The 25586-nt window shown below is 43.0% G+C and overlaps 1 protein-coding gene across 3 annotated transcripts in view; it reads right to left on the bottom strand.

Moving 5' to 3' along the window:
- The window catches only part of LOC138492605 (THAP domain-containing protein 2-like), a 530416-nt gene that overhangs the window by 128165 nt on the left and 376665 nt on the right, over positions 1 to 25586 (bottom strand). For 2 of the 3 annotated variants that reach the window (XM_069619893.1, XM_069619895.1), the window contains exon 3: positions 6537 to 6674. In XM_069619893.1, coding sequence (XP_069475994.1) covers positions 6537 to 6674 — 138 coding nt within the window. The remainder of the gene's footprint in view (positions 1 to 6536; positions 6675 to 25586) is intronic. The other variant, XM_069619894.1, reaches the window with a different exon arrangement.

The following is a 25586-nucleotide window of genomic DNA, read 5'->3' as shown; positions in this document are numbered from 1 at the left end:
ATGACTGGGAGCTACACAACTCTAACATTCTGGAAAATAGCAGCTTCACACATCCAGCACATTAATGTACACAATCATCTTCTTCACAAAAAAAGGACGAGCTAGTGTATGTAACAAATACAATGCCAAAAACAAACTTAAACACAAGCATGGCGGAAAGGACTTTTGATACCACAACTGCAAGCAAAAATCATAACGATTCAAGTGGCTTAGCTAATAACGAAGAAAAAACAAAGGCCACCTCCAAACCAAACATATCAATGGCCGCTGCTATTCAAATACACAACAATGTGCTAGCTGCCACCTCCCTGGCTCTCATTCCTTTCACCAAGCTATATGAATCGCTTGGTGACGGGATCACGACACAGGGCTCCATGCTAACCAACAAACGAAAAACTAAACAAAATGGAAATTCAAAATGGTGAGCTACTAGCACGCATGGAAAAGGAAATAGAACAAACAGCGGCTTGGCAATCAAGGCTAACCGATCTAGCAATGCGTGACAATCATGAGAAGGAAATCCTGATGAAGGCTGTGCTAGAATGTATGTCATGGCTGCGGTACAGAGAAGATAAAAAGGAAAAAAATGAAATTCACGTTACCAAAGAAGCAAAGACAGCGGTCGTCAGGACCAATGACACGACCGGGCATGTAGTTGTAGCCCCCTACAAAAAATGTGCTGCATCAGTAAGCACACAAACCTCCATAGAACCCGGGCAGCCATTACAGTTGGAACAAAAGGCTGCAGGAACGAATGACAAATTAGCAACACGGGTCGTGGTAGTGGAAAGTGATCACGACCCCCAACAAGCGCAAGAACCAAACATCCCACCTCAAGCAAGTCAGCTCCCGTCGACTTCGAACCATCAAAATCCAGTAAAAACTGCCCTACCAGCCTCACAAACTGATGCGCATGACCCGACTGGAAAAAAAAGACACCCTTGACGTTCGACATGTTTAAAGGTCCAGCGAAGTCGACCTTATTCATTCTAAGCAAAGAAACTAAAGAAAAGGACGTAAAGACAGGAAAAAAGAGCACAAATACTAAAAAGGCAGGAGCAAAGAAGCATACGACTAGTTCCAGAAAATTCTTAAGAAATCTGACGACTCCCACCAGGCCTGGTCTGTTTGACCGTGAAGTTTTAAAACCGACAGCCCATGCAAAGAAAAAGCAAAAAGTTTCGAATGATATCAATGAGCAAACGGTACCCGATAAAGGAAACTTGAAAAAACGAGCTTGTCGTGAGTCGGAAGGTAGTGAACTTCACTCCACACCTTCATCAATCGATCTCGCAGATCTATCCACCTACTCAGTGAGTTCGGAGGACGAAGCTAGTCAAATGACGTCGTCGAGTCCTGACAAAAACAGAAGTCAACACCTGGCAACTACGTCTGAGCAGACAAACCAACAAAAAAGACCAAATCGGAAAAGAAAACAGGACGAAAACTCAGACCTAAACCTGGGCCCAACCACAAAAGTAGTAGATAAACAGGCACTCAACAATCCGACAAAGTCCCCAAGACTCAGCAGCAATGATGGCTTTCAGCAGGGAAAAACCCACAAGCAAACTGCTGCTGGGACGACACCAAACGCACACACCAACTTAAACCCAAATCCCAAATTCACAGCAGCTCAACGATCCAAAATTAATAGAAGTGTGCACATCGAAACAAATAAGGAGACAAATGAATCCGTGAGTAAACTGAGACTCGAGAATGTACTGGCTGACAATGATTCAATGAATCTAAATCGCCGGAACATCCTAAACTTACTGCAGAGTGTTCCTGCTCTACGGACCATAACTACAGATGACATCAAAATTGTAGAATATGTGTCCGAACGCAGCACCGACAGTACTGCTGCATATAAAATCTCACGCAGTGCGCCAAGCAATTCTGGCGGCTTCAGAAGAACTGTCGTTTTTTGGATTTGAAGTAAAACAAGAAGCGGCTTCGCCAGAAAATTCTCCAAGAGACAACCAAAGATCCTCCCCAAACGAAAAAGCTAAGGATCTGGTAAGAGCCAAGCTCAGCGAAACGATGAAACTTTCTACAAACCCCTCTAAATTCAGAAATAATGGAGACACGAAGAGAAACGGAAACACCTCTGCCACAAGATCGGAAAGAAATCCAGTTTAGCAATGAATGGACGTAAAGAGAGATCACTCAACACTTGTATCCTGGAATACAAGAGGTTTTGACCATCTTTTCAATGAGTTTTCAATAGACCTAGAACTGAATCTGTTCATATGTTTGCAAGAAACTTGGTTGCGTGAGACACCCACGAGAGATGGCTACCTAGTTCTCGCAAACCCTGCAATCAAAAACAGGCTGGGGCGCCCATTTTCTGGGCTGATAACGATGGTCAAACAAGGAAAAGGGTGGGAAGTGATCGAATCAAAAAATCCAAACCCATTTGTACAAAGCACACTGTTACAACTAAAATGCCACGCAGCTGAAGCAAGGAAACATATGTTAGTAGTTAATGTATACTGGAACCCAGTTAAGATTTCAACTAAACATTTCATTAATTCAATAACAGCAATAATAGATCAAGGACAGCTCAAACATAATGACCTGAAGATTCTAATATGCGGCGATTTAAATCTTGCTGATCTAATCGATACACAACTTCGATCAAATGCAAGCTTCACTACAGGAGAAATTGATTCAATCAGATGTAAAAAATGGACTCAGGCCATGCAAATGAGGAATTGCATGATGACAAATGGAAATCTAACAGGTGACTTTCCGCCTCATCATACGTGGCATAACATGGGCCTACACAAAACCTTGGATTACATCTGGGTCTCTGCAAATCTCTGGGACCAAGTTCTCGATCTTTCCATGCATACAACGACAAGAAGCGATCACGATGCGCTAGTGCTTCTTTGGCAAACGGACCAGTACACCGCTGACAGGATTTATACTGGTTCCCTCGAAACAAATCAAGCTGGCAATCGCCTGAGATTAAATAGAAAACAAATCTCAAATATGACTGCAAAACTACGATCAGAGAATGATGAGGTAGTACCTCTGGTAAACTATACGCTTCTGCTGATGCAATTTCATTTACCCAAAGGAAGGAAAACAAGTAACAACGTACAACATAAATACAAGTGGAGTGCACTGATCAACGAAAAAAAAAGAGGTACGGAAAGACATAAGAAAACTAAAGAAAAATTTCGGCCCACAAACTCTACTGCTGATTAAAAAAAGAAAACAACAATACCATAATTGGAAAAAATCCTTTGCCTCAATGAGAGATCAGGAAAGAGGAGCTCTGATGTTAAAATTAATAGTAACAAAAAATTCAAGTGAAACCTGGGCGATCTTGAATAACGAAGCTCCGTTTCAGAACTTAAAGCTGGCTAATGGGGTAGCTGAGGCGACGTGGGTAGATCATTTCTCAAAACTATTCTTCACCAACAGTGAATGCACAGACAACGACAACTATATCACTCAAGTAAAGTGGGACACGTCTGAGCAACTTGAAGATATAAACAAAAAAATCTCAAAACTCAAAAACTCTAGAGCGGCTGGACCAGACAGAATTAGTAACGTAATGCTAAAAAAGAATAAAATAGAATGGTCCTGCTTCATTGAGATTGTATTTAATCACATCGCAACGGAAAAAAAAGTCCCTCAGTCATGGACCACGGCAATAATAGTGCCAATCTACAAAAAAGGCCTACGCGAGGACCCCTCCAACTACCGACCAATCGCGTTGTTAGACACGATTGGTAAAATAATGGCATCCTTTCTGCAGCAGAAGTTAGCAAACTGGGCCGCGAAATCAAACCGCCTGGACCTTCGACAAACTGGGTTCACCAAAGGAGTGGGGACCCAAGTGAACCTAGTAATATTGAACTTGTTAAAACTAGAAGCGCTAAAACAAAAAAGAAACATACACCTAGCTTTAGTCGATATGCGTCAAGCGTTCGACTCGATAAACCGTGAGCTACTGTGGAAGAAATTGAGGAGCTGGGGCTGCCCCGAAGAGATCTTACAGCCTATAATTACTCTGCATACAAACACCTCAATCAGGGTACGACTGAACCAACAAGGAGACCTGACAACTCCCATTGTGACAAACACGGGTGTGAAACAAGGGTGCCCTCTAGCTGCGCTGCTCTTCAAGCTCTTTATCGCTGATATCCCAACTGCTTTAAACCAAGTAAATTGCTTTCCCCCGAAAGTAAATGGCCATCAAATAAGAGGTGTCACATACGCTGACGATATAGTCCTAGCCAACCAAACGCAGATTGGCCTGCAAAGGCTGCTAACAGCGCTTGACAATTACATGCGCAAAAATAAACTGTGCATTAACACAGCAAAGACCAAGATTATGTCAATTGGTTCGACGGCAGGAAAAAGGAATAACAAGTACAAATGGTCAATTGCAGCGGAAACTATAGAAAAAACAAAAGAAATACGATATTTGGGCATTTTATTTAACACATCAATAAGAGAATGGGCATGGTCAAAAGATCTAATACAGCGGACCCTGACATTTGCACTACAAGCTACAAAACTGCATAGACTATACGGGAAATTTACGATGCTACCCGTACGGGAATTTTACCAACTAAAGGTAACACCGGCACTAACGTATGGCGCAGAATCCGCTTGGAATCTACATCACAGAATATGGCCATACCTAGAAGGCAAATTTTGGAGAAAGGTTTTGAGGCTACCAAATTACATCTCGGTGATCAAAATTCGAAATGAGCTGGTATTAGACTCCCTGCAAGGAACAGTCCTATGGAAATCAATTTCACTCCTAAGGAAAATGAACTTAAGCCCTCCAGAACCGGCTTACGAAATCTTCAAAAACAGCCACAGCAAGCACACGAGTTCTCTGATAAATTATTGGAAAGAAAGCGTTAAAAAAATACTAGTCAGCGCAGATATCACCTTGGAGATGTTGATAAATCGCCCTGAAACTGCAAAAAAAAAATAAAACAATGGCAATGGATTCTAAACACAGAACAATACAATAACTTAGCATCTGCATTATACCTGGGACCAGCTGCAAATGGGCTAGACTCAATACCAGCGTACATAAAACAATTTCCATCAAGACACCATTGTGACAGTTTTATGAAACTGCGTCTAAATGCCTGCAGAACAAAAGATCAACTATTCAGAACACACGCCAAGGATACAGGTGACAACCTATGCAGAGTATGTAAGGGCGAAGTAGAAACTACCAAACATTTAATAATTGAATGTGCGGACCTTAAGAGCCAACAAACACTACACCTAGGGAAATACGCCCCGAGGAACTCAAATATGGAAGATTGGTGGTTTTATATCCTTGGAGGGAAAAACGTACCGCTGACCTGTCGAATAATTGACTATTTGGATGAAATCTTGAAAGACGATGTCAAAGGGGATGCTGAAAACAAAAGACAATGCTAAAGTCTGTGACAAGTGATTGCGTTTTGTATCTTGTGGTAAAATCTGTGAGAAGAGTTTTTTTTTTGTTTTAAAAAGTTTGTAAACCAAACTATAAAATTACAAAATAAAAAAAAAAATTTAAAAAAAAAATACCAGAGAGATGTCATCAGGCTTTTCCCCTCCAGTATCATGTACTCTCGTAAAGGGTCCTGTTTCAACTGTGTCGATACCTGAAAATCACGAGGGAAATCTGGTAGAAGCACTGAAAATGGGATAATATTGTGAAAATGCAGTATGAGAGCCTAGGGTTTACAGGAGGACACAAAGAGCTAGAGGCATACCCAGATGCAACTCCCCCTAGAAGTTCTAACACTATGGAGAGGCAAGGCATGAGAGGAGGAAATCGAGGTGTCAGAGTAATGTAGAAAAACTAGGTGAACGAGAAACAGTCATAGGGACTGCCAAACTCCAGGGTGCATTCCTTCATGAACCCGGGACATGCTATTGGATGCGGAAGTCTCTTCGGTGGCACACTTCAGGCACAAATCCTGTGGGAAGGAAGAATCTGCCGGTGCAAATCTATTTTTGTGTGGGCAGATTCTCTTTTGTGAATCCTCCCACCCTCACAATGCATTTTCCCTTCCTTGCGTGCAACTTCACACATACAAGTAAGGAAAAACATTTGACGAATCCAGCCTTCAGAACGTGACAAGTGAAAGATGTTGCATTGTTTGCAGCTTACATATAAGGCATGGAAGGTGTGTGTTATGCCCTGTGTGTCTGTTCTGCTGCCGACTATGAATGGGTAATGAAAGGTTGATATGTGCATGCAGAGTGAATGCCAGCTCAGAGAACATTGATTCAGTGGGTTTCAATTAATATTCTATGTCAGAAGGGCTTGCACTAGGCTTAGAGGGATGGGCTGATGGGTCTACCCTGTCTTTATGTTTAACTTGTGGCTTAAGAAGTGACTTTTCTTGAGAACCTGTAAACAAAACACACGTACCAAGTAACTTGATGTCTCCTGCCTCAGGTGGGCTTGATTCCAGAGTACCATATACAAAATAGTGTCCCTGAAATGTCCAGAATAGTGATTTAAGTCAAAATGTTTGCAAGGGCAAAAATACACTTACCGGCATAGCTGTCCTCTCGACTACCACCCATTCTTTTACCAGGTGGGAACTTTCCAGCTTTGAGGGAGACTCACAATGCTCTGTTGAGCTTGATGTCAGTGCAGGGGACAACTGGGTCTTCCTTCGAGGTACCTCCTTCTTTGAATGCCGAAGAAAAAAACAAAGTTTAGACAACATCTCTGCAGAAACGAAAATATCACTCACTTGCTAGAAATTTATGTCAGACTAGCTAGCCATTTCTGAGCAGTCGATCTGCATGAGTTTCTCACCAACCAAGGGGCTCTCTAATTATCTTCAATCACTCCCCCTACATTTTACTCGCATATTCGAGATCAGTGCATTGTTATTCATCTACTTAAAACGTATATTTAGGGTAAATTAATTGGTATTTCACTACAGCGAGGTACAATTAAGAAGGAAGCTATTCCCAAGCAATCCAAAATCCATGATGAAACATTTCACCAGATGACAGTAATCCAATGGGGAGCTTTCAAAAACAGCACAACAGTCCAAAAGGAACCCTTCAACTACTGCAGACAACTGCCCATGGTTTGGAGATGGCAGGGCCCTAAGACTACTAATTGAGAGCAAATGCCTACTTTTCAGGGACATACACCCCAATCTACTTTTGTAAGGTAAATACACTAAATTATATAAACTGGGATCCAAAGAGCTAGCACCCTCCATAACATGCCAGGAGTCGTGTGCTGCTTATGCAGTAGTTCTAAATAGTTTAGTGACCATGGAACAAGAACATAAAAGGAAAATATAACCTTTCAACAGCTCATAACTAAAGCAAGAAGGAAATGTTTACCAGCTATACCTCAGTCTAACATGGAACCTTTCAACATCCACATGCCAATATAGTATAGAAGGTTTCCCTATCCAAAAAATAATCCAATATTGGAGCGTTCAATGACTGATACTAAATGAAGTAGCCATTTTTAAACTAGAGGTGAGTGATCCAGAGAATGAAATTTAGAATGATTCAGTGATGGGTTACGGACTTTGGCCAAACTATTAAAGTCAAACACAAGCTGAGCCAGCAAAATAATGGTTGTGCCAATACATAGCCTGCTCTCTCCTTTCTCCTGTGAAAAACATTGCTTACTTCAAGGAGGATAAGAGATGAGTGTCTGGAAACCATAAACATATTAATTGCATCACATCTAAACACAACGAATCAGATAAGGTAAATCTGCAAGAGTCCCTCATTCCAGTAGTTAATACCGAAAAAGTTTTAAAAGGGGTTGCGTTCTTGCACCCTGCCTTTTTAATTTATTTCTATCAGATTTAGGGGAGGCTCTAGGTAGAAGGCACTCATTATCTCCTTGATCAGGCCAACTTAAAATTCCTTGATGGTTTTGATGTTACACCACTACGGTTACAAAAGGCCATAAATATCTTCTAAAACTATGCAGTGGATTATGATCTGCAGATTAACAGTAATAAAGCCCCAAATATAGTATTTTCTAGATCAGGCAGACTAGTTAAATTTGCCTGATTTGTTAATAATATTAAATTGGAACAGGCTAACCAACTGACATATTTAAGATCTACCCTTTAAAACTGAGTATCAGTCAAAGATGACTTGGCAATATTCGCGCCAAAATGAAAAAGGTTAACCAAAAATGTGGTAAAACTTCTACAGTACCAGTTATGAGGCTCTACAAAATGAAGGTGGTTCCTGCATTAGCACCCTGGCGGGGCACGTGGGATGGGGGCGGCACTGGCCAATCAGGAGGCTTGGAACGTGGGCTGTACTGTATGGTACAAGCCTGTGTTCCAAGCTGCCTGGGCAGCCAGTGCCCCCTTCCCTTCCCGGTACCCCCTTTACCACTTAACACCTGTGTAGTTTCCTACATGGGTGCTAATGGTGTCTTAAAAAATAAACGTACCTTCATCCCGTGACCCATGACGCTCAGCGCTGCTCGTCAGTGAAGTCCGTTTTCAGAGTCGGAGTCATCAACATTGAAAACGTACTTCATTGACAAGTAGCACTACGTGGAGCCGAGCCGCGAGATAAAAGGTACATATTTGTTTTTTGAAGACACCATCAGCTCCCATGTAGATAACTACACGGGTTCTAAGGGCAATATGTCCCTCAGCGGTGGGCTGACCCTCCTGGTAACAGCACCACCGCACTCGTTATGGGACCCTCACTTCAGTTGGGTCCTTAACTTGGGTGGCGGGCTGTTACCGACACGGTCCACCCATCGCTTTGGGGCATACAGCCTCAATAATATATGGCTTGGAGATGAGAGACCAGACCCCCATTTTGAAATTAAATACATTAGAAGGGCTGTTATGGAGAAGAGTCCTCTCATTACCTAAATGTGTACCCATATCTATAATTAGGTATGAGTAAGGCATTTTACTATGGTCAACAATATGAAAATGGAAAAGGCTTCACACTAACCGAAAGATTATTGACCAAGTCAAAATCTCTTTATATGAGTATCTTTCTTTAGAAGCAGATAAGAGGTCTTCGGGGTTCTCAATGAGTTTATACAGGATTGCAAGAGACTCTTAGATGGTGGTGGTGTAGAAAAGGAATGCTATTTATGAATCAAGAAAAAAGTGAAGAATAAAGTTTGGGAATATGAGTGGGCGTAATGAGAGACTCCATTATGAAATTCAAATTATATTGTGACCTAGTAAAGGGAGAGAAAATGGTTGGGGTACTTTCTCAATACTTAGTCAGATTCCCAAACTGTAGGTGGAGGAATCCATTCCTACGATTCTGACTTAATTTGTTGCATACAAGAGAGATTTAGGCTATTCGGTCTAGAGAATCGACGGTGATAACGGTTGTCACTTTTGTAACAATTCCTCAAACATAGAAACGTTATACCATATTTGTATAGAATGTGTGCATTTGAGTATCAAAAAGAAACTTTATTTTCTGAAATTTACATTCTGCCCAAGTACAATGAATACAAATATTGTGAAGAATCAGAGCTGATCATCCCAAATATCCTGGCCAGCAACCCTTCTCATGTGGCCAGGGAAAGTCAGACATTTCCTAATTCTGACCCTGGTGGTGGTGGTCTGCGGGAGGATCGCATGGGGGGGTGGAGAGGCCCAGGTCAGGGAAATTGGGAAGAACCCTTAACTAATTTCCCTAGTGATCCCATTATGTTGATGGCTTATTGTAAAATTAAAGTATGTAGCAAAAACAGACATAAAAACATTGGGTTCTTCAAGTCCCATAATGCCCTAGATATTGGGATGAGGAAGAGGGGCTCAGAGGCACAGAACTGCAGTGTACAGTCTAGTGTTCCTGGGAACCTACACATGAGGAGGAATTTTTATTATTTGCATCCCCCTCAGGTGCAGATCAGGAGGAGTAGTAGCAGTAGTAGAGGAACTAATCAGCCGTGTGAGCATCAGAAGCAGAGCGAAGATGCCGGGACCGCTGCTGCTTTTCCCGTGTGTTGCGGCCCCAGCAGAGTCGTATAAGTTGTATCCTTGAGTTGCAGATATTGTCCAGCGGGAAGCAGTGTGGAACCTGACTGTCCCGTGGGAGAGAGGAGCTCTCCCAGTACTGTGCGGTGCTTCGGTGGCTGGAGAGCCCCGGAGTATGCAAGGAGTGAAGTGGACTTCCTGCACAGAAAGCGCAAGCACTGGAGGTATGACCAGAGCGGTCAGGAATTTAAATCCTGATGCAGGAAGCAGAAGTTGAAACAGCAGTGGGTCGGAAGGAAGCGCAGAGGAAGAACAATGAGTTTACCTATGCAAGGTGAGCCCGGGTTACTTCGTGACAGACCGCTGTCTGGGAAAAGACATTTTGAATACCAAACTAATGAATGAAAGTACTTTTGGAATAATTCTTACATTAAGAAAAATTTGAACCCTGAAAATGATTATAACTACTATTGCTAAAGTAAAGAGGAGGCGATACTTGATGAGGAGAACCAGCATTTCCTAATCCAGAGAGAGGCAATAAAAAATAGGAGGGAAGCATGATTATTCTATATAAAGAAAACGAAAGCAGATTTATTTTCAGCAGTTAATTGATGAAGCCGAGAAATCCAAAGATGGCAGGAAATAAGCCCTCTTTGTAATTATTATAAAGGAGGAGAGGAAATTAACCTGCATTATATGTGACAAACAAGTCAGAGGAACAAAGCATCAATGGGTATTATGCCGTTTTGAAAGAGGTTATCTGTCTAAATGTTGTTGAAGGTTGAAGACTTTTATGAAGTTTGAAGTAGACCTCACCACTAAGTACTGGTAGCAGTAGTAGGAGTGTTATCCTGGCAGGCGAGTATACCAGCAAAGGAACTGTTTAATGGTTAGTCCTGACAGGTTAGTCGACCAGGTAGAAGACATTGAAGTACTGCATTGTGGTTGAAGGTTGTCGTGGAAAGTGGCAAGGCACTAGAATGTGATGGTTTGAACTGGGATAAAAACCCATCCTGACAAAATCTTATTATGTATGAAGAGAAGGATATTGAATAATTACAGAGAGAAAAGGTAAAAGTTCAATGGTTTTGTTGAAGCAGAACATTGTGAACACTATGACTAATCACCTTGGAAGAGAACTGTCTGCTGTATTTGATCCGAGTGTCAATTGGAAAACTTATGGAGTGAAGAGAACTTGTGTCGTACTTTCAAACAGACCTTGGATATTGAAAATATCTTTCTTGACTGGAACTTTGGTCTAAGAATCCTGCTTTAACCATGGGGAAAGGGGAACTGACCCAGATTACAAGGAACGTTGGGTATAAAAACTGTGCTTGCAAATAATTATTATATTGTTGAGCTTGATCAACCATCTACGAATACCTGTATGTATTGTTATGTGTTTAAGTGTGAGGGACAGAAACCTTTTTAGAGTGTTTTCCTTTAGTCTTAGTTTAATAGGGAGTGAAATCCTCATTAGGTTAGGGAAAGTGAGGCGTTTTTCTCACCCTTATTATTTAAATAAAGATGGAATAAAGATGGATACATGTAGGAAAGCTCTATCTACTTGTCCGCCTCACATGTCAGACCCCTCAAAATACATTCTGGAATCAGATATATCTGGATCTAGCCATAATTAGATTTGTGAAAGAAGTGTTAGAATTGTGATAGGGCAATACAAAAATTAAAAAAGCAAAAGAGTTGGTAGGAGGGTTGTTCGTTGAGGGGTGGCTGGATAAGGAATGTGGTTTATGATGCGGAGAAGAAGAGTTACAATGGGCAATGCTAAATGCCATACCCAGTACCCCCTTCCTTCAGACATATTTACATGTATATTCAAATATTTATATTATATAATTTACTCTCATAAGATAAGGCAGCACAATGATATCCTTAAGGCCTAACAAAAACGAATAAAATCTAAAACATCAGAAAACTGGTTCCAAGGGCCAGGTAAAAATGTAATACCTTGCCGTAAAATATGGTGGCGGTTGAAGGAGAGCCAGCACAACCAGGGCATGTTTAAGGATGTTTATTGCAAAGGTCATGGTATACTACCAATTAACTGCAGCTTTCTATTGTCAGGTATATCATCACTTTAAGGTCAAAGTCTAGGTGTCCCAGACCCACGATATATATGACCAGTTGTGTGGATCTGTGGCCCGATGATGGTCTGGCAAACAAAGGTTGTTTGTGCCATTTGAGCTCTTCCAGAAGAAAGGGTGGGCTGGAAAAAGAACACAAAAGAATGAGTGCTACATCAGCTTCCATAGTCTTCCGCCTGCTGGGTGTCATATAAGCCTGTTCACCCTCTTCTCCTGGAACACAGGATCAGGGTATCACCTACGCTTCGAAATAAGTCAACAACTTTCCCTCTTCTTTCTTAGCTTGTACATAGAAAGAACAAGGGTTTTAATCTGGGCATGACAGCCTAAGGGCACTCATCTCCTGGGTGGTCATATGTGAAGTTGAAGCTAACATTTGAAACGTCCAGTCTGCCAGCTTGGTTTTTATCATAAACGAGTTGTAGGTTTTTGAATGCATTCTTTCTGCTGCTCCTTCTTGTGCCTGGGTGTTTTCTATATCGCCACTTGTCTTGCTTTTCTGCCAGCTGCTAACTATTACCAGTGAGATAAAACAATAGGCACTGGACTTGCTCGAGGTAGTACGCAGGTTTAAATTTTGGCACTGCCATTTCAACCTGGTCTGTCTGACTGCGGCTCTACTACTACAGTCTGCGCACTGACCTAGGGATCCCATTACTGGATCCACATTCACATGAGCGTTTTCACCAGCTGGGTCTGCCAACAGGTGGAAAACGTCATAAAAAGAGGCAGTTGCTTCACAAAGACATTGTAAGCCACTACCACCTGCCCTGCGCCAAGAGGCTACCTCAGGGCCACAACGCAAGTAAGAAAATGAGATCACAGTTGCGACAGGGAAGCTTAGAAACTGTGGTGTTCCCAAGGGAGCACAGAAAAAGGCTGCCATGGTGAAAATAGTCTCTCCAGGTGGAAGCTCTTAATCAGGATGCGACATGTCACAACGTATGTACAAATAGCGGATACAAGATAGAACTTGCCAGGTGGGAAACAAAAGACAGCACATTATCCACAAAATAGTACAGTTGGTATGCCTATTCAGAAAGACAGTACTTGGTCTTCTTGATCTTATACTGTTGTCTAGTGAATAGCTTCCTAGTCACCCCAATAATATTTAGTCTTTCTCAAAATAGTCCAAGGTGATCGAAAACTAGCTTCTCAAGAACTAATGAGCTGAGCTCTGTGATAGAAGAACAAGTTACTTACCAACTGGTAACGTTCTTTCCCTTGAATGTTCCTCCAACGTATTCCTCATCTTTGATAATCACGTCCAGCTTCAGCTGCTTCGAAAAGAATTCTCAGCAGAGGGCACCGTGCGTCGATGGCATCGAGTCGATGTCCCTCGAAGGCCTCCGTCGAGGGTGACGTCATTTGGTATATAAGTAGCACGTTCGGCGCCCGTTGGCCTCAGTTCTGTTTTTCCCTCCTGTTCGCGTTGGCTGTTAGCCTAGGCAAGCAGTAGTCAGCCTTGCGAGAACGAAAACTGTAACAGCATAGGACATTCTACAGAGGGGTAGATAGGAGGGTGATGAGGAATATGTTGGAGGAACATCCAATCAAAAGAATGTTACCAGTTGGTAAGTAACTTGTTCTTCGAATGGATTGTGTCCTCCAACGTATTCCTCATCTTTGATAGACTCCCAAAGCAATATGTAGAATAGGAGGAGGGAGAAGAATTTAGAATTGTCGGCTTTTCATAAGGCTGAATTCAGTACCGCTTCACATCCTGAGAATGGGAAGCATCCAGGCAATAATGCTTCGTGAACGTATGCAACGATGACCATGTTGCAGCATCACAAATGGATCTAATAGGTACTCCCCTTTGAAGAGCTGCAGAAGAGGCTATACCTCTGGTGGAATGAGTTCTCAAACCCTCTGGCGGGTCCTTGCCTGCTATTCTGTAACATTCTGAGATACCAAGTATAATCCACCCTGACAAAGTCTGTTTCGAAACAGCTTGTCCTAATTTTCTTCCTGTGTATCTAATAAAGAGTTGGTCATCCATTCTTAGTTTGGGGAATCTAGAAATATATAAGCTTAAAGCTCTTCTTGGGTCCAATCTATGGAGCCTCTCTTCCACTTTACTGGGATGCGGCAGGGGGTAAGACGCTGGCAGAACAATCTTTTGATTTAGATGAAAATCAGATACCACCTCAGGTAAGAAGGAGGGCTTTACCCTCAACACAACCCTGTCCTTGTGGAATACGGTATAGGGTGGCCTGGAGGAGAGTGTCTGCAACTCGCTCACTCTACGTGCAGATGTCAATGCAACCAAAAATATGGTTTTGAAAGTCAATAACCTCAATGGGCATGTGTGCAAGGGTTCAAATGGGGCACACATTAGAGATTTTAGAACCATATTAAGATCCCAAACTGGAGCCTGAAAAGTAGAAGGCGGGAACACCTTTGTGAGCCCTTTCAGAAATTTAATCACCTAGGGATTTTTGAAGTAAGAGCATTCTTCCGAAAAGCGCTTGAATATGAAAAGCGCTGCCAGGTAACCTTTAACAGTTCCAATATTAAGACCTTTCTGTGCTAATGAAAGGAGAAAAGAAAGCAGATCCGGAGTGGAACACAGAAAAGGATCAACATTCTTTTCCCTGCACCAGTCGCAAAATTTGTTCCAGCGGCAACGGTACAGAGATTTTGCTGCTGACCTCCATTATGTCATCCGGGAGGTCCCAATCCTTGTATCTCAACCTTTCAGAAACCACGCGTGAAGGTTGAGAGTGTTGACCTCTGGATGGAGAACCTGTCCCTCCCCTTGCGAGAGAAGGTCCTCTCTTTGTGGAAGACGTATCGGAGGACAGATGGACATATCCAGAAGGTCAGGGTACCACAATCTCCTGGCCCAATCCGGGGCAATTAGGATCATGTGGCTTCCTGCTTATTTGAGGAATGACAGGGATCGGTGGGAATGCGTATAGAAGTGGAAAATCCCAATCCACCACAACACATCTCCTCAAGCTCCTCTCGGAGGAAATTCCCTTGAGCAATACCTTTCGCACTTTTGGTTGCTTCCGGTCGCAAACAGGTCCACCTGAGGGGTTCCACAAAGGGCATAGATCTCTTGAAGGACTTCCTGAGCTAGCTCCTACTCATGGGAAACTGTGCTCTGCCTGCTCAGAGCGTCCGCCGTCGTGTTCTCCTCCCCAGCTAGGTGAACTGCCGATAGGGAGATTCCTTCTCGAATTGCCAAGTACCAGAGCTGCATTGCCTCTCTGCACAGTGGTAGAGACCCTACACCTCCTCTCGAGTTGAGGTAACATGGCCACTGTGTTGTCCGTCATTATCAGGACATTCTTTTCCCTGACAGAGGGCAGAAAGACCTTCAGCGCTAGTCTGATTGCCCTCAGCTCCAAAAGGTTGATGTGTAGTTTGGACTCTGATGGAGACCAACGACTGCTGATTGCCAGACCGTTGGCATGGGCTCTCCACCCCGTGAGTGAGGCGTCCGTCACTATTGTAATCTCCGGCCATGTCTGCCAAAAATGTTCTCCCTTCAGAATATTGTCCTTGCAGGCCCACCACACCAGATCCTGTGAGACCCTGGTTGGAACCTGAAGTAGGTCCGACATCTTTCCTGAGAATTGGGACCATTGTGTTCTTAGAGCCCTCCGAAGGGATCTCATTCTCAGGCAGGCTTCTGGCACGAGAAAAATGCAGGATGCCATGAGGCCGAGCAACCCCAAGAAATCGAAGGCCGAAAGATTCTGGGCAGTTTGAAATTTGCTAACAATCGGAAGAATGTCTTGAGCCCTCGCCTTGGTTGGCAAGCTCTTTCCCAAGGATGTGTCTAGTACAGCTCCGATGCAATGGAGCTGATGCAATGAAGCTGATGGGAAGGTGTCATCTGTGACTTCTTGCAATTGAGGGAGAAGCCCAGTCTGTGAAGAGAGTGGCATGTGACTTTGAGATGATCCAGAGCCTGTTCGGGAGAACGTGCCCTGTTCAGTCAATCGTCCAGGTAGGGGTATCCCCCCTCTCTTGAGATGCGCTGCCACCACCACCATCAGTTTGGTGAAGACCCTCGGGTGGAGGTCAACCAGAATGGTAGGACTTGAAACTGAGCGAGCCTCCAACGGCGAACCTCAGGTATTTTCTGTGCCTGTAATGGATTGGCACATGAAAATAAGCATCCTGAAGGTCCAATGACACCAACCATTCCTGTAACTGGAGGGCCTGAAGGATCTGAGAAAGTGTGACCATCTTGAATTTGTCCTTCTTGAGGGACTTGCTCAAGTATCTCAAGACCAAGATGGGTCTCAGTACTCCGTCCTTTTTGGGGATAAAAAAATATGGGGAATACCAACCCTTGTTCCTCTCTGTTACAGGTACTGGTTCTATAGCACCTTTCTCTAGCAGGGTTATTATTTCCTGCAAAAGGAGCGGATCAGGAATCCTCAAAGAGTGTTTCCCCGGTGGGTTGTTGTGAGGCTGCATTATAAATGGAAGGCAGTAACCTTGGGATATTGTCTCCAGAGCCCAAGCATCTGAAGTAATGGCTCACCATTCTTCGAGATGCTGAGACAGTCTGCCCCCCCATAGGTGATTCATGACGCAAGCTTCAAAGTGGTTTTGGAGCGGTTGCTGCAGCTGCTGATGGCAAGGAAGCAGTAGCTGGAGCTGGCTTAGCACTTTTTCCTCGTCCATCGCAAGGGTTTTTTCTTTGTCCTCTTTGACTGCCCATTCCTCTCGCCTTTCCAAATGAGGAGTGGTAATGATAGGATCGCCCCCTCCATGGTTGTCCTGAAGAACAAAAAGCCTAAGGTTGCCTAACAGCGGCCTCTAAAGATTTGGCATCTGCCTTTGAGGTCTGCAACCTCTCAAGGCTCTCATCAGCCTTGTTGCCAAATAGGTGAGACCCGTCAAATGGCATGTTTAGCAGACGAGCCTGCACATCCGGTGCAAAACCCGACTTGCTCAACCACGCAAATCTGCGCATCACCGTGCTCGTAGCCATGGACCTGCTGATGCTGTCCACATTGTCCAATCCAGACTGAAGTGATACATGCATGGCTTCTTTTCCATCATGAACGATAGCTAGGAAACCTTCCCTTTCCTCCCCTTCTGGAATGTGCTCCGCCACCATGGATATGCACTCCCACAGAGTGTACGAAAACTTGGCTAAGGCACATGTGGAGTTGGCCGACTTCAGGGCCATATTCCCAGCTGAAAATATCTTCTGCGCCATCCATCCATCTGGAGGGATGGCAGGGTACGCTGCCTTATTTGATATAGCCATGGCTGCCTGGACCACCAGACTCTCGGGAATGTGGTGCTTGGACAGATAGCCAGGGTAAATACAGGAAGGGCAGTATTTTCTTGTGAGGGATTTATCCACCACAGGGATGGTGTCCGGGGACTTCCAATTTCTGGCCACCCTATTTTGTAAAGCCACATGAAAAGTTAAGATTGGGTCTGTAGGTTGACCTTGGTCCAGAATATCTGTAAGGTCATCTTGGACAAATTGAACCATAGGTCTAGCCCAGCCTAGATATTCTACCACCTTGGGCATCAGGTGACAATATGAAGAGTCAGCATGCTCTCCTGGCTCTGGCCTACCAAACTCCATTTCAGGCGATGTATCAACACCACTGGCATTATGAGTGTCAACCAGGTCTCTCATTCAGCTCTCTTCCGAAATAAGACATTCCGGTACATTTGGAGTTCCAAAGTCAATGACAAAGGGGGCATCCTCTTCACCAGATCTATCCTCTTCTTCTTCAAAAATTGAAGAAAGCGATTTAAAGTGATTTAAAAAAACTCCTTCCTTGGCAAAGGGGTAAAGGTTTTTCTGGAACACTCAAAGGCTTTAGTTTGGCGCCTTTATGAGGTTTCACATGATCTGTAGGCTGTGCTGAAACCACCAGAATTTTCGGCGTCAATGGTTTTGGTGCTGACGTCGACAGTGGCGTTGATGGCGTTGATAGTAATGGCGCCAATGGCGTCGAGAGTAATGGCACCGATGGCATCGAGGATTCAAGGGTTCCCTTCATAAATTTTGGCTTGGAGGGTCATGGGGGTTTCAACGGCGTCAAGGACCTCGAACGCTCGTCACGTCTCGGGTGACTTTTACTCGCCGGAGACCTCGAGGGTTCTCTGTGAACCTTCCTTCGACCACCTGGGCTCGAGGGCGCACAAGTGTCTGTATGGGACCGCTCTCTGCCGGCTTCTGAAGAAGGCGCGCACAGAGGCTTACCCTTTTAAAATATTTCCAGCATTTTCAAGCAGAATGCCTCCCAATCTTCAGATGATGAATGTTTGGTGGGGCACTTGAATTTTTTGGGGGCTTCATCCGATGAGGATGAGGAGGATGTTGACCAATGGTGCCGTCTCCTCGATCGCTTTGTCGAGGACGAGTAGCGTGAACCACTATGGGACCTAGATCGCTTTTTGAGGACTGCTCGGTTTTAGTTTTACATGGCACTTTCCCTACCTGTAACTACCTGTAACTCCCCCTTTCGTTCTCGCAGGGCTTTTCCAGTAATAACCTGACACTTTGCACAAGAATCGGTGTCATGGCCTACGCTGAAGCACCACAGGCAAGAACGATGGGGATCCGTGATCGACATTTTTGAATCACACTCCTTACACTTCTTGAAACCCTTGCAAGGAGTCGTCGGGGTAGAGGACGAAGACATTGTCGTCGATTAACTTCGATTTTACAGGAATTGTGTAGCAAATAATTACTAGCGAGGAGCGCTGAGTCTCCGAAGCAAACACGTTTGCGGAAAAACGGAACTGAAGCCAATGGGCGCTGCGCGTGCTACTTATACACCCGATGACGTTCCCCTCGAGGGAGGCCTTCGAGGGACATCGACTCACCGCCCTCTGCCGAGAAATGTTTTCCGAAGCAGCCGAAGCTGGACGTGATTATCAAAGATGAGGAATACGTTGGAGGACACAATCCATTCGAACTTAACTGTGTAGAACCAGGCTTCTTTTGCCAAGTCAGAAGACTCTCAAAATGGGAAGGTGAAATAATGCAAGGTCCAGGATGTTCAAAAACCAGAACCGACGAAGTAAGAATGCATCACCAAAGTAAAGCAGCATCTCTGGGAGGTCAGCAACTCCTGAATACATTTGGAAATCAAGGAGCATTATAGGTACTGGATTGAGAAACCATCTTTCCAATACAGCAAGATTGGATCCTCTGAGCATATTCACCTGCCCACAGAAATGATGATAGAGGGCAATTTAATACCCAAGCCTCCTGTTGAATTCTGATACAGCAATGCATAGGATGTAGGCTCTCCGCCTACTTCCTGTGGGAGCTCACATTTGTGAGGGCTATGAGGGTGTATGAGGCAGTGTGCTGGGTCTCACGGCCTGGGGGTTCGAGACCCCATAGGTTAGTGTTTGGCAGTGAGATGGTGTTTCACAGTAATGAGATGCTATTGCACATATATTGTGTTGCTTAATAACAAAGCTGAGACGAGTGAGTGAATGCAGTCTTGTTTGTTGAAATACAAAATCCTCATCTGTTGACAAATAAACTCCTGCCATAAACCAATGAGAAGAAGGATATCAATTCCAGACAGATGACTTACCTTGCGGGGCTGATATGGGACAACTTGTCCTCCATAGACACTAAGTAGTGGGCATTCTAGAAGTCTACAGTAGTTCATAAGTGGAATTGTTTGTCAGGATCAACTACGTCCATTATAAACGCAGTTACATCTTTGTTTGATTCGTTATTGAGTGAGAGTGATTCTTAAGATAGCTTGCAAGTATTTGCAACGCTAGTTTTCTTTGGTCCTTTTTCACAAGATTTTTGTATGCATTCATTGGTTTTCTCAATTGTTTTAATTAATTGTATTTTTAACTGTTATTGATGTTAAAGGTTGAATTAATTTTAACCAATAAAACAAAAAAACAAAAAAAAAAAAAAATTGTCTGTTGTATGACCAAAAATAATTAAATAATAATAATTCACCATGATCTATGTGAAGAATACTATTTTGAGGAGAAAAGGCCTAGCCCTGTGATGGGAATGATGGAACTATTGTGGATGTGGCCTTATTGGCTGAGACATGCCGCCTGAACAACAAAATATTCACTAGACTGGGACTTCTATGCAGTCTGTGGAGAAATAGCTCGGAAGTCCGAGTAGCCCAGATATGGACGCATATATTACACAGCCACGTTAGTGGCTGTGTAGTTATGGTTAAGTTGCTGTTTCCATAGGAAGAGCACTTTTTGGGCGGCTTATAACTCCGCTTCCCCTGGACGAATCCACACCAGACTTTGCACTATATGGCCAAGTATATGGGCAACTGTGAATTTTTTGCAAAGTTTGGTGATGTTTGGTCCAGGGGGGGAAAAGTTATAGGGGGGGGTCCCAAAACGTCTTTTTTTCCCATAGACTGAATGGGGGAAAAACTTTGTGCACGCCTACAGCCCAAACCGCTGGACGGATTTCCACCACATTTGCAGCAGGAGCTTGGTCCCGAAAGCGTGCTTTTGTAAATTTGCTGCCAATCCGCCAATCCGTCCAGTAGTTTTCTTTAAAATGACAGAAAGTGTGTCTAAAAAAATTAGTGATATCTATGTCCGCTCCGCAGACAAGATACCGATTGGCTAATCCATTGTGTCATGTCCGTGGACATGTGGCGCGCTCACTGATTGGATGATGAACGGCGTGAAGTGCGTCAGATTCTTACGCTGCGCCCGCCCTCTTTCATTCGTTTTTTGATGTACATGGGCATCGCCGGTAACACATATAAAACAACACACCATTGCACTTGTTAACCTTATGAAATACTGTTTCGGAAGGTAAGGGTTAATGAGGCTGGGATGGGATGTGGCAGCAGGAAGTCAAAAAGTCATATGTTAAATTGGAAGTTGCTGCTCAATATAGTGTCCATTAAGTACAGGCGAAGATTTACTGTGTCTGTGTTACAATGTATTTAAAATAATATTGCAGTCAGACCGGCGTCCTAGAGTTTGAAATCTGAGGCAGCCACCTGCACCTTTTGATGGAAATAGCGGGTCTGCAAGTGTATGGGAGCACCAGTTCTCATGCATGCATTCAGATATGTTGTTGCAAAGTCAGAATGTATTTTCATTCTGAGTGAAGGTCACTTGGTTTGCTTTTTTGGTTGCGAGCTCAGTAGGCCCACGCATCTTTCGAGCTCAGTAGGCCCACGCATCCGACTGAGCCCATAAGGGTCAATTGTTTTTTGACCTTGAGCCAGAGGGAAAATTCAGTAAGAATGCAGGGAGTGAAAGTTTGGAAAAAATACCATTTGATAAGGTTATGTATTCAAAACGTTTGTAAGACTCATGTAATATCAGTTCAAGAAGATTCTTTGGTGCAAGTACATTGCTGTCTGGGTTTAACGAAGACAATGGAGACGGTAAATATTGTGTAAGTTTATTTTTGACGACTCTACACCGGAACGAGTTTTAATTTTTTATTACCACAATAATAATTTTGGCATTGTAACTGAGGTACTATCTTTCTGTGTTGTTGTCATTTTTTTTTTTTACTTTTTTACATTACTTACTTATGGAGAGTGCAGATTCTCGCCGTTTGTAGGCTATCACTATGTTCACCCATGTTCAACGCTATTAATTCTTCAAAATGTCATGTATGACCACATCGATTTGTATATCAGTTTCCACGTTATTTATTTTTTTTTTAAATTGTATGATGAAGGTTGGGTATTGATACGTATTTTCTGTTACGTTTTACGAACAGCTACATTCTGCCGTACTGTGATTGCCATGGATTCCAAATGCCAAGTGATGGTTTCTTTGCACGCCAGATGCACGTACTCGTGACCGGCTGCCTAACCGTTACGGTTTTGTGGGACGACTGGCCCGGACCCATTTTTCCATACGCTGGAGTGGCCATTAGAAGTAACATAACATGTTTTATGATGGTGTAGGGCGAAGTTCATGCTGACGACTTGGAAATCACTGTGCGACCGAAGCGGTTACTTTATCAAAAGCAAATACTTTGCGTATACGAAAAAAACAACGTGTGCATCACGATTAACATTTTCGAAGACGACCCAAGAAACAAAGTTACTATTTGATTGAAAATGGAAATAGTCAGATGGTCTCGAACAGTTTATTGTGAAATAAAAATACTTTACAAAATCTAAAATGTTAATATTTTCTTTTACAAAGCTATTTATTATTGCAAAATGTAACGTGCTACGTTGTACGTCGCTGTGTGTTCATTTTCAGGTTCTGCGTCACAGCATGTAGTTTTGCTTTTTGCAGGATGCCATGGAAAGCGAAGAGGGGCCATGTATGGAACAACCGCCTTCCCTTTCTATGGTGGCCATCTTAGAAAAGGATTTTGTTTTGTAATCCGGGACGCCAGAGGCGTCCCGGATTATAACGACAAATCCTATTTTTTAGTAGCACACGTTACTGCTTTGCAAATCTAGATTGTTAATGGCAAATCTTATTGCGTCTATGTCCTTTACTGATAAATATAAAGTAAATGGAGTGTATGCAATTTTTTTCTTTTAAATATGTTTACACTTTGAAAGGTGGTTCTTAAAGGAACATTTACTTTGTTTACGGATGGCTTTTATTTTTGGAAGGACAGGTACGAAGGAAATTTGCAAACAGAAATGAGGAAAGAGGCACCAAACAGTAATATGGGGGGGTAGGTGGACGGGGGAAAATGTTGTGCGTTTGATATTCGTAAGGTAGGGGCAGTGTTTCTCATGCTCCTTCATTACAGCAGTGGTGCTGTTTCTTGGGGAGGAGGGATGGCCTTAGCTCATGTTGTTTTCAGATAGCTAGTACTTTTGCTAAAAGTATGTAATGTGTACTACATTGCTAATGGCTGACTACGAATAAGTGTTGGAGCTGTGCAAGGGAAATGTTGAAGGTGGAAGTTCCTACATCAATAAAAAATGTATTTCCACACTGTTCACGAGGCATACATCTTATTGTTAAGTGTGTACAGGTTCTCAGACACGTCACCGTGCTGTACGCCAGCATATGGTCATGTGGCATTCTCTGCAAGGTGTGCAATTAAGTCAGATGTTACTTTACATTATGGTTACGTGCCACTACTACAAACCGATGACCTTTATCAAAAAACGTTGTTAAAGGGACGTTATGGTTAAGTTGCCCTACTAAAAACCTGTGAAATTCAGTAAAAAAAACGTTGTTAACGGGATGTTATGGTTCGAAGTAAAATTGAAAAACCCTTGAAATTCACAAGTTATGGTAAGCTAAGCAACCATAACTCTCGCCACCACCGTGCACTGGTAACACTAACACCCAGGACATCAAAGATGACATCACAAATATCATTGATGACATCACTGATGACATCACATGTCTAGCCCCTTCTTTTTTGTTCACTGCCATATGTAGGCTAGGTGGGTTTATTTACTGACAGTCAGAAACTTAACTTTCAAAAGCTATTGCATTTATAGATATTGCTATTCTCACATGTTCTTACACTACTTTCCTTAGAATTTAATTCCATCTTATGATGCACATATATAGGGGAAGAAGCAGCCCTGAAACACAGCAATCATTTTTGGCTGTCAATGCAATCATATAGATTATACACAGTTGCTAATGATACTGCCTCTTGTTTCCTTACTTTACTCTCCATATATAAGGCCCAAATTTGTATGCATTGTAGTCTATTCATGTTTTCTGTGTAGTAGTAGAAATATGTAGTAAGTGATGCATTATTAGTTACTTAGTACATGTTTCTCAGTACGGAAAAGTCTGATACAGAAGCATTCAACGTTTCTTTATTTAACTTTGCAAAATTAAAAATATAGCACCTCTGTGGTGTATGCTGCAGCCAATACCTACATTTCTGTATGAGTAGGTTCCTGTACTAGAAAGAACTCTGCAATGGAATGTTATTTACAACACTACATTGCGTAATGAAGTATGTGGTTTATTACACATCTCTCGATAATCCCTGATACTTGTTTGCCAACATTACATTTACAAACCCTTGTATGAAAAGTAAATGCACATGTGATGTCATCAATGATATTTGTGATGTCACCTTTGATGTCCTGGGTGTTAGTGCTAGCAGTGCACGGTGGTGGCGCGAGTTATGGTTGCTTAGCTTACCATAACTGGCGAATTTCAAGGGTTTTTCGGTTTTACTTCGAACCATAACGTCCCGTTAACAACGTTTTTAGTGAATTTCAGAGGTTTTTAGTAGTGCAACTTAACCATGACGTCCCTTTAACAAAGTTTTGTTTACTGAATATATATATATATATATATATATATATATATATATGGGATACATTACTCACCGTAATCGTATTTCTGATGCTTGTATCTGCTTAGATTCACATGCTGTGCATAGGCCGACATCTAGTGGAAGCTGCGGAGTATTACAGTTTGTTTTTCAAAACTCGAAAATGGGCGTCGACACAGGCGTGCCAGTAATACTATCCCTAGTGTGACGTCCACTGTACCCAAGATCCCTCACGCGTCTAGGATCCTCAGATTGTATTTTTTCTGACATGAGGAAGCATGAGGAGTAGCGTGAGTACAGATAATCCAAGCAGATAGACAGAAAGGTAAGACTACAAGCAATCATGCGCCTTCTCTCGGAGGGGAGGAAGGGTGGGTCGCATGTGAATCTAAGCAGATACAAGCATCAGAAATACGATTACGGTGAGTAATGTATCCCTTCTGAGGCTTGTGGAATCTGCTTAGATCACATGCTGTGCATAGATTAGCGAGCAGTACCAGAAGAAGGAGGTGGGATGTGAGAAGGGTCATGAGCAAACAGGTGTCTTAGAACCGCTTGTCCCACTTGTGTATTTGTCTTGGAATGAGTGTCAATGCAGTAATGCTGAGTAAAAGTGTGAATAGAGCTCCAAGTAGCTGCTTTGCAAATGGTGTCGAGGGGAACATTTGCAATGAAAGCCAGAGTGGCCCCAATGCCTCTAGTAGAATGGGCCCTTGGCGTAAAAGGCAGAGTTTTTTCAGAAAGAGAGTAACACAGCTGTATACAGTTGATAATCCACTTCGAGATCGCGCCTTTAGAGACGCGATCCCCTTCTCTGCCTGTAGCTACGGAGAAAAACAGTTGATCTGTTTTCCTTAGCGGTCTGGTTTTATTTACATAGTAGAGGACCGCCCTACGCACATCAAGGGTGTGTAGTTTCACCTCAGCTGAGCTTTGCGGGTTCTGGAAGAAAGCCGGAAGCTCGATGGACTGGTTTACATGGAACTTAGATATAAATTTAGGTGAGAACCTAGGGTGTGTGCGTAAAACCAGTTTGTCTTTGTGGATAGTAAAGAAAGGATCCTGCACTGACAGAGCCTGAATTTCACTGACCCTTCTTATAGAGGTAATGGCTACTAAGAAGGCCGTTTTATAAGTCAGGTGTTTGAGACTACTTTTATGCATGGGTTCGAAAGGGGGGCCCATGAGCTTAGCTAGCACCACATTGAGGTCCCATCCTGGCGGTGGGTTCGAAATAGGAGGGTGAAGTCTCTTTACTCCTTCCATGAAGGCTTTAACTACTGGTACTTTCCACCACGATACTTTGTTATGGGATGTGGTGTAAGC

Source organism: Ambystoma mexicanum, chromosome 10 (assembly GCF_040938575.1).
Source record: "Ambystoma mexicanum isolate Mex_15411 chromosome 10, UKY_AmexF1_1, whole genome shotgun sequence".
Lineage (NCBI taxonomy): Eukaryota > Metazoa > Chordata > Amphibia > Caudata > Ambystomatidae > Ambystoma > Ambystoma mexicanum.
Note: the sequence above shows the minus strand (reverse complement) of the source record. Positions and strands in the feature narration are given on the sequence as shown.